The sequence below is a fragment of the Enhydra lutris genome, unplaced genomic scaffold (genome assembly GCF_002288905.1).
Source record: "Enhydra lutris kenyoni isolate GAN:26980312 unplaced genomic scaffold, ASM228890v2 scaffoldscaffold1, whole genome shotgun sequence".
NCBI lineage: Eukaryota > Metazoa > Chordata > Mammalia > Carnivora > Mustelidae > Enhydra > Enhydra lutris.
Window position 1 is genome coordinate 63,021,338 of NW_019154085.1, and position 9,849 is coordinate 63,031,186.

Genomic DNA, 9,849 nt, shown 5'->3' on the forward strand with positions numbered 1-9,849 from the left:
TAAATAAATAAAAAATCTTTAAAAAAAAAAAAAAAAAAAAAAAACCTAACCCTGAACCTACAAGAACCTAACCCTGAACAACCTCCACATATTTGCCCATCGATTTTGCCTGTCTGACAAATATGCCTTATATTCAAATCCTACTTGTCCTTCAAGGACCAGATTATGGCCCTATCTTTCACAAAACCTTCACAGCCTTCTTCTATGGATTAATAGTATATACCGTTTTTAGTTAATTATGGAGTCATTTGTTTTCTCATAATTTTATTTAATAGTGACATTAGCATTTAACCTTTGTGGGTTTTACATTTTCTTCTCTTCACTGGACTATAAACTTGATGTCATGGATCACTTTTTACAATTCTTTGGTATTCTCTAACTATATCTGACATAGTCCCTTGCAGAAACTAAGCACCTAATCATTAGATTTGTTTACCTGTTAAACATATTAATGTTTTAAATAACTTTTTGTTGATCTGTGCAAGTGTATGTGAAGGAGGTATGTGATACTTTGTTCAGGAAAAAAAAAATTTCTAGTATTAAAAAAAATTCTATGACATCTGATTATTGTCTATCTAAAACACTATCTATATTCATAATGCTATTGGCTGTTAATGAATGTATATAAAAGAATACAATACTGTTTCCTCTTTATTATCTATAATTATGATATTCTGCTTCCGCCATTAAGAGCCACAGTTCACACAATTTTAATTGCTGGTTTATGCATTAAGTTCTCTTTATTATGTACTTATAATTCCTAACCTACTACTGGATAAGAAGTTACTGAATAACTTCTAAGAGCTAGCAACCCCCCTTGTGGGGACGTGTACAAGCCTCTAAGAAGTTGAAGAAAAAGTGGAAGAGAAAAATTGCATGTAGCTATAGATTTGCACTTAACAAGCTATAAAGTAGGCTGCTGCAGAGCAATTTCTGTATATACCTCTTTTGGGCTGTCCTTTGCTCAATAATTTCTAACATACATTCAAATTGATGTGAATTCAAATGATCCCTATATATTAATGAAACTTCTGCCATAAGATAAAGGAATATGAAAGGGATATAAGACACATATTTCTTGTGCTTGATAAATCTGTAACCTTGTCAGGAAGATAAAAAAAAAAAAACTGATAAAGTAGTATCTATAGAAAATTATAATACAGTATTATCAGACTAAGTGCAAAGTTAATTGAGGAAAATCGAAATGAATTGAGTAGAAAAAATTGTCCTAAGCATTATACTTAAATACTATACCTGGATTAGGACTCATTTTATGGGCATATATCAGTGCAATTAGAGAACAAAGTGATACATCTTGTTTATTTTTAATCGCTTCAAATTCGCGAAGAGCTTCTTGAGTTTTACCTGAAAATCAAAATTATAACGTGAAAAATTGTTCATAGTACAAAACATGAATTTAAAATGTATGGAACAGGTTTAATAATTAGTACGTACCTTCCATTAATGTACCATAGGCGTGATAAAACCTGAACACCGGGTCATTGCCATACCTCTTAACTCCTTCACTGGCAATAAGTAACACATGATGGAAATATTTCTCTTGACAATAGTAATTAATCAAAGTCTAAAAGGAAATAAGAACTAAATGTTAAAAGAGACTTTGCTGTTCTGAAATGCTATAAGAAACACATATTAATCTAAAATCTTGAATAATCTAAAATTAGATAATGCGATTTTTTTTTCTTTCCCAAGTTCCTGAAAATATTGTTAAAGGCTAGCACTTAACAGTAGGAATGCAAGACACAATGAACACAAAATTTTTGAAAAAACTCAACGTTTCCTAATAATTTCAGTCTTCTTTTTCTAAATTGTTAACAATACTGAAATTAGGCTACTTGCACCTCTTGCCTTTGTCCACATTTTCTTAAAGGTTTTAGTAAATTGGAACAGACAAAAAACAGGAATAATAAGAGTCTTCCATTGCCAAACCTTAGGATTTTTTTTTAAAAAATCTTGCTTCTATTTTGTTGTTATAGCATTACATAGTAAGGACAAAGTGAATTCAGAAATTCATTGTCAAATGTTGTCTTATTTTCTGAGTTCCACAACAAATAACTGTAAGAACAGACCAAACAAGGCTTACAGTTAGAGCTTCCAGTTCCCAAAGGCCCAACCTACCAATGACACAATCCATCTAAATAGAAAACAATTTCTTAGAGACAGAGGATTAATAAACAAGTAACGGGTTGAGGCTGCATAATAACATACTGAACACAGTAACAAAATGTGTCAATCAACTAGCAAACATAATAAATAATATTGGACTATTTATTGTTGTGATAGACGCGAATACTTGAGAACTGAACAGGCAGAGAAGGAAATAGGAAATGGGAAGGTTAAGTATAATAAACTGGTGTAAATAACTGTAAGAACAAAGAACAGATGATCCAAACTGATTTTTAATGGAAATTAACTATCTTTAAGCTCTTTTCAAAATTGTATTATTTAGATTTACATGGCAGAAAGCTAGTACCAGGGGATACTAAGTTCTGATTAATTGCGTCTATACTTAACACCTTTTTCTCAGGATCATAACTAAGGCTTAGTTGCTAACCTAATCAGAGAGGGAAGCCAGATTCACTACGGCTGTGGTACACCTGATTCACCTCCATTAACCAGTGTGGGCCATCCCGTCCTCACCGCCTCTGACTCTGCAGCTGGTACAGCAAGGGTGAGAAATAAGGATGAAGCACCAAGTGACAGGATTGAAACATGAGTGTCTACACTGCTTTTTACGGTCTGTTGTTTCTGGAGGCTACAGTCCACATGCTTCTCTACAGCAGTTAGGCAAACATTCTCTGTAACTTTTACTCAGCTTCCCTCCTTACAGTTACTGCCCTCTACTTCCTGTGCCCCCCACAGCACACTTCAGTGAAGCGCAGTTTTGCTCCAGAGCCCTTCCGTAAGATCGCAGATGACCTCTCATGTTTGCCACAACTGAGGATTTCTGTTCAGCATTTAGGCACCTACAACTCTCCTGAAAGATATCATATAAAGGACACAGATGTTAAAAGGTGAAAAGAGCTGTTTTTAAATTTCTGGTCCCTCCTACAGCACCTTAGTTTGCTCATTTGTACAATGCTGTTAATTATTTACAGATCATTGTGAGGATTAATTATGACATCATACTACTGTAAAGCTCCAAAAAAAGTAAGTTCCTCTGAACCCATATACTGATTAAGTAAAAAACATAGTATTCCGTCAAGACCTCTCATCCAACCTCCAGATTCATCTTTCCATTTGCCCCTGCTACCCAAGCCTGAAATCAAGTCATTTCATCCTTCCTTCCAGTTTGTCCAATCCCCGTGATTCTAACCAGTCAGTAAGGCTCTTGTGTTTCTCTAGTCTTACTTCCTATTCTCCATACCTTACCACTCCTTGGTTTGTTCAGTCCAACAAACGTTTACTGCCTACTAGTGCCAGGCACTGGGCTAGATGCTGTGAATGTGAAGATGAGTAAGATATGGTTCCTGACTCAGAAAAGTTTAAATTCTCCTGAAACTGAGACTAGAATCTAAAGACTAACAAATACAATGCAAGCAAGAAAAGAGTTCATAAAGTGCTTTAGGGATGTTGAAGAATGAGGTTGGGGTGTTGGAGGATGGAAGAATAAAATTAAGGGAAAGGGCCTCCAGGAGGACTTCAGAAGTGCCTCTTGATTTGTGAACTCCTCACTCTCCCTCCACTCATACACATTCTCCCTATTTCCCTTTTGAGATCCTTGAGGAAGATAAAGGACTTAGCCAGGTGGGGGAACTGCAACAACAGACATAAGAAATCAGCAGTGATACACAAGGATGGGGGCATGGAGAGGACTGAATGTCATTCTATACTGTAGAGCAGGGATTGGCAAACTACGGTCTACTACCTCTCCTCATATGGTCAGCAAACCAAAAATGGTTTGTACATTCTCAAATGGTTGAGGGGGAAAATAAAGAAAAAAATTACTCATAACGTGAAAATTTTAAGAAATTCAAATTTTAGTGTCCATGAATAAAGTTTTATTGGAACAGGGTCATGCTCATTTGTTTAAGTATGTCTATGGCTGCCTTCAAGCTACAATGGCAGATTAGAGGACGGAGATACTATGGCCTGAAAAACCCAAGATAATATACTATTTGACTCTTTATAGGAAAAGTTTCCTATTCCCTGTTTTAGAGTCTTAAGACACTGATTATAGGATGCGGAGGTTGGAGAGAAAGGTAGGGTCTAGTAGGGCCTCATATTAAGGACTTGGATTTGCTCCTCCAATCTAAGTGATGAGGAATCAACATAACTCTATTTAGCACGAAACTGTTTTTACTGAAGAGTTCAATTGGGTGGTAGGGGAAAGAATAAGTTAAAGTGATGAAAACAAAATTAAGGAGATGGGGAAAGGGCTCAGAAAATAATGTAGCTCAGGCAAAAAAGCTTCCAGCACTCCCTATCACCGCCAAATTGTCCTTCATCCACTTATCACCACCTAACATTTTACTACCTGCCTGATTCCCCCTACTCAAATGTAAGCTCCAAGACTGGGAGAAGTTTTCTTAGTTTTAATATTGAAGGGCATATATTATCTTCAGGGCTTAGAACAGTGCCAGCAATATAGCCTGTATTCAAAAAATATCTGTCAGTAATTGTTGTTTATTTGTTCAGTTCTGCTCATCCTATCTCCAGCTTCTAGTTGACATAGAGTGAGCCCTCCATTAACACGCTGAACGAGTCAATCAGTGAACAAACGGAGAAGTCTACCTTCCTACAAAGAAACTTCTGAGTTTCAAGCCTCCTGTCCCTGTTTTTAGATCATCATTTCTTAAGGGGTCCCTCATAAAACATTTGCTTCACAGATGAATCACTGACAGATAAAGAAGACCATCATCCCAAAACACTCTTCCATTTTCAAGCCTGTGTCTTTGTTTTTCATGTAATCTTTACGCGCCCCTTTCTGTCCAACCGGTTTACTGACACTAGCTTGCTTAATGAAGTCCTTAACTATCGCACCGGGAGGCACAGTAAGTGTGACTCGTCGACCAAGCTTTCTGAGACCACGGGATACAAAGTAAAAGTAACCACAGACGGGGTGGGACAAGCCCCCTAACGGCAAATCCTTAGCAGCTTGGCTAGACCTCAAGATTTCAAAGCAGGGCCCACGGAGGGGCCCAGGTGATGCAGCTACAGGCCCACACGCCACGCTGGGGCAGCTGGCGAATGGGGGCAGCAAAAGCAAAGCAGGGTAACGACGCCCTCGTTAATTCTGTCCCTCACCAGGTCCCACGCCACCCGCAAAGGCGGCTCGAGTCCAAGCCCGAGGCCCTCTCACCTTCAGCCCCTGCGAATCCATGGTTCCCACAGAGCTGGGTCGCAGGCCTCCGGAAGCGCCAGGGGCTCAGGGTCCCGCAGCCCAGGCCTAAACCCGCTCGCGCTCTGGGACGCGGCGGGAGGGGCGGGGTGGGGCGGGGCCGCACTGCCATTGGCTGCCGGCGGCAGGGGGCGGGCACAAATGCAGGGATTTGCGGGAGGGAGGTGCTGAGGTGGAGTTGGTGTTGCGTGGACCCCCGGCAAGGGCTGAGGGGTCGGGGGGAGAGAAGAAGCGACCAATGGCGTAGAAGGCGAAGGGGTTTCAGACGAGGGAACGGCCCTGGAAGGACAGCGAGTGGGCGGGTCCGAGGATTTAGAATGAAGGAATAAAGGAAATAGGGGAGGAAGTAGGAAAAAGAACAGTGTTTCCCATCGCTGGCTACAAAGAAAGACACCCTTTTGTGCCCGGTTGTGTAGAGGCCGGTTCCCGCAATGCGGCTGTTTGGAGGTCTGACCCGTGCAGAGAAAAACCTTTAACTTCTACATGTAGTAGGTGTATTATCGCCGCAAGGTGGCGCAGAGAAGTCGCAGTTCTTAACAGAAAGGTGATAAGCTTCTTGAGCTCTCGACAGGCATTGCTGCAATCCGATGTTTGTTGTTCGAATGCGCATTAAATTAGTCCTTGTTTTCTACGAGCTCTGATAATGATAGAAGCATTCCCCCTCCCCCAGGATTGTAAGTTGACAAAATTAATTCCTGTACACCTGGGCACCCCGACGGCTCAGTCGTAGAGCATGTGACTCTTGGTCTCCCGGTCCTGAGTTCTAGACCCACCTTGGGTGTAGAATTTATTTAAGAAAAGAATTAATTCCTATGAGAACTTTTACGTTTGCACCCATTAGGCAACTCTGTCAGCTGCTCATAGATTTCTTGAGGTCAGAGAATTAAACTGAAATATAATGAAGTTAGAGAATTCCTATTTCTGCTTCATGGTACTTTAAAAATAGTTGTAAAGATTGGAGATTTAAGTGTTCTTTGTAGATTCCAAATTTCCATCCCATTGGTAATCATTTTAGTTGATATATTTGGAAGTTATTATACTCAAATTTTAAATTTGTTGAGGAGGAGGGGTGCCTAGGTGGCTCTGTTGGTTGAGCTGCCCACTCTTGAGCTTGGGCTCAGGTCATGATCTCAGGGTGGTGAGATGCAGGCCAGCGTCTAGCTGCTACTCAATGCAGAGTCTGCTTCAGATAATCTCTCCCTCTCCCCATCCCCCTCGTGCTCACTCCCGCTCTGTTTCTCACTTAAATAAATAAATCTAAAAAAAAAAATTATTGAGGAAGCAATGAACATTAGTTTTTTTCCATGCTAATAGGTTAGGTAATGACAATTAGAAGGAAAAAGTGGTTACTTTCCCAGACTTCAAGGCTAGGTAATATTTTTCATTGGTTTCCTTTTAAAAAATGATCCACCCAAAAAGACACATATTGTTTCATGAGGATTATTTTTTTTGTTTTCCATATACATAGTCAAGATAAGTAGTGGTGGTGATGGTCTGATTTTCAAAGCATGTGGCATAATCTGCGCTTGGTATGCAGCAGAAAATACCACAAGCCATGGTGCTCATCAAAGTATATAATCTCGAAATTTTTAGTTTTGGTTCGAAGTGAAAAGTTCATCTAAAAGAAAATACCAGCGATATGGTTAAAGGAACAGGTAGCCCAGCCACCTTTCTGAGAATTTTGAAGTCTAAACTATGACTGTCAGACCATTGGAAGGCTACATGCTTGGACCACACTTGATCTTAGCCAAAAGGCAGAGAAGCGATTGCATGCTAGGATCATATTAATTAAACCCTTTACAGAATTTCCTTTATTGAATTTTGTTCTAAATTTAAATTATTTAACACAAAACACCATGCCTGGCACTCCATGAGTGTCCATTAGATTAAATCTACTTTGGGAATTTGCTTTGACACTCCTGGCAACTTGATGTTCTCTGCATAAGGTAAAAAGTTTCTTTTGGCTCCCAGGCCGGGAAAAAGTATCTTCTCTGAAAAACTAAGGAATGTATTCCTCAGCTCAAACATTATTATTGGCTCACTTTTGTCTACCAACATTTCGGTGCGGCATCTAAGACCCTTCACCTCATTATCTTTTCAAACCTGTTTTACCCCTCCCAGAGTCTTTATTCCAGGCAAATGGAACAACCATTCTTTCTTCTGGGAATGCTTTCCCCTACTCTGAGCTCTTTCTCCATTTGAGAAAATCTACTCTTACTTCAGAGTTCATCTTAAATCTCCTTCTGTAGGAAGGCTTTAGAATCACCATAACTGGATGGATTGCATGGATAGTAGCGAGAATATGGTCTCTCAGACCTCAGGTAGAGCTCTTGTCTGTTCACTTTTGTGATTTAGGAAGAAGTAATTTCCCGAGTCTTAATTTCCTTAATTACCAAAGAAACCTAACACTTGACATACATGGAAAGTTCCTGACATACCCTCGGCATTCTACAACCAGTAATTTCCATTAAATGTATGGTCCCCTGCAAGACCTATAGCCTTGTATATTCTATGTATTATGGTCTTGGTGGACTGTTAATTTAATCTTGTCTATTATATGGTGAGCACCTTAAGGCCATGCATGCAGTATAGTGGGTAGGAGCTTAGCCTCTAGAGATAAATCATCTGGGATCATATCCTAATACTATTATTCACTAGCTATACATTTGGAAAAATTATTTAACCTCTCTGTGTTTCAGCTATAAACTGAGACTAATACCTCAGAAAGCTGTTAAGAAGATTAAATGAGTCAATATTTAATGGACACAGGAGTATTAGGTATATGGTAAGCTTTGAATAACTTTAACATGTAACTATTTGTACTCCCAACTTCTCCAAATATTAAATAATATTTAAATTAAATTTACAGTAATAAATACTGTAAGCATTTAGTAAATCTTGTAGGACTGTTGAGGCCCTTCAGTTTGTCTCTGTTTGGCTTTCTTTTCCCCTATTCTTAAACTAAGCTACTTTTATCATATTATTTCATTATATATTCTAGAAGTTAAAGGAAAACATTTATGGAAAAGAAGTGATTCTGGTGAAGATAAAAGTAAAAGTAGGAGAAAAATAAGACAGAGATGTGGAATTTGGAATCTGGTAAGAACTTTCGAGATGACTGTCCAACTCTTTATTTTACAAAGGAGTAAAATGAAATCCAAAGATATGAAATAATCCACCCGAGGTCTCACAGTTTTCTACTTCCAAAGCAGTTATGAATAATGGATAAGTCGAAGTGTTTATCTTTTCTTCTATTACTTTTCTTCTATTACTTCTATTACTTCTATTACTCTAAAATTGAAACAGGAGATAAAGAGGTTAAAAATGTGTGAAATCCAAATAAACTGGAACACAGTTCATTCTCAGCGGTGACATCATGGAAAAGTTAGGGGTTAACTGAAGTCAGGAATTTGAGTTATGGCTCTGACTCTTAATAACTCTGCAACTCTGGCCAAGTTGTTAACCTTTCTCTGCTTTAGTTGATATATTTATAATGAGTAATTGGAAATAGGATTATAATATCTGCTTTGTCAATGTATAGACTAAATGAGGTTATAGTAAGGTCTTTAAAAAATTGAAACTGTGTAAAAGTTCATAGCACATTTGCGGGAAAACTTCATAGGACAATTACAGAAAAGCTCCTTAACTCATGAGCTGTTTGACTAAGGGGCAACCACCTTACCTCTCTGAGATTAAGATCTAACCTTTCATATGCTGTCTAGTGCTCTTTTCCAAATAACACAGTACAAAAGTACCCTATTTTTGAATCATGTATGAAGCATGGTATCTGCTAACATAAAAAATGTGATTGCCATAACTCATCTATTTAAAATTCTACAATTTTATTCATTTAAGTTGAGAAGGCAGTAATGGTCAGGCACCTGCTTTTCACGTTACTTTTGCTTAATAAATCACTAAAGAGGGAGTTAAAGAAGTAATCTAACTTCTAGTAATGTATTGTTTAATCATTCATTTCATTAACCAAATGTTTAATGAGTGCCTATGACAGAGGACAAAATTCTCATTCCTGCCGTCTTATATTTTAAAGCCTAGACAGATATTGAATAGGTAGTCACAAAAGGAAATGAATAAATTACAAGTAATGACAGCTTTAAGAGCTGTTTTAAGAAGTGCCATTAAATGAGAGACTAAATTGGGTGGTTTCTTCACAACTTTAGGGATTAATGTATTAAGAAGGAAGTGAAATTAACATCACTTGTTAGAGTCCAGAGACTCCTTCCACTCAATTCTTAAAATCGACTTATTTTCAACCACTGATATTTTGTTTTTCTCTAAAAATACCCAAGCAGCTCGGATATCTGATAGCTAAGAACTTCCTGATAACAGAACAATTTGCTTCTGGCTCACCTATGGTAAGTAATGACTATTTCTACTTAAATGCCATGATGGAGACTTACCAGGAGAGTTATTTTTTCCTTGGTTTTCTTGATTATCTGTTGACATTTCATTTATGCGAAAGCAGGAGA

At 38.2% G+C, this 9,849-nt stretch overlaps 1 protein-coding gene across 1 annotated transcript in view; it reads right to left on the reverse strand.

The window, feature by feature from the left end:
* LOC111156024 (tetratricopeptide repeat domain 21B) overlaps positions 1-5,375 on the reverse strand; it is a 77,256-nt gene extending 71,881 nt beyond the window's left edge. The window contains exons 1-3 of the mRNA XM_022516990.1: positions 5,324-5,375; positions 1,456-1,585; positions 1,255-1,365 (exon numbers count right to left, since the gene is read on the reverse strand). Coding sequence (XP_022372698.1) covers positions 1,255-1,365; positions 1,456-1,585; positions 5,324-5,344 — 262 coding nt within the window. The 5' untranslated portion in view covers positions 5,345-5,375. The remainder of the gene's footprint in view (positions 1-1,254; positions 1,366-1,455; positions 1,586-5,323) is intronic.
* Positions 5,376-9,849: the final 4,474 nt, after the last annotated feature.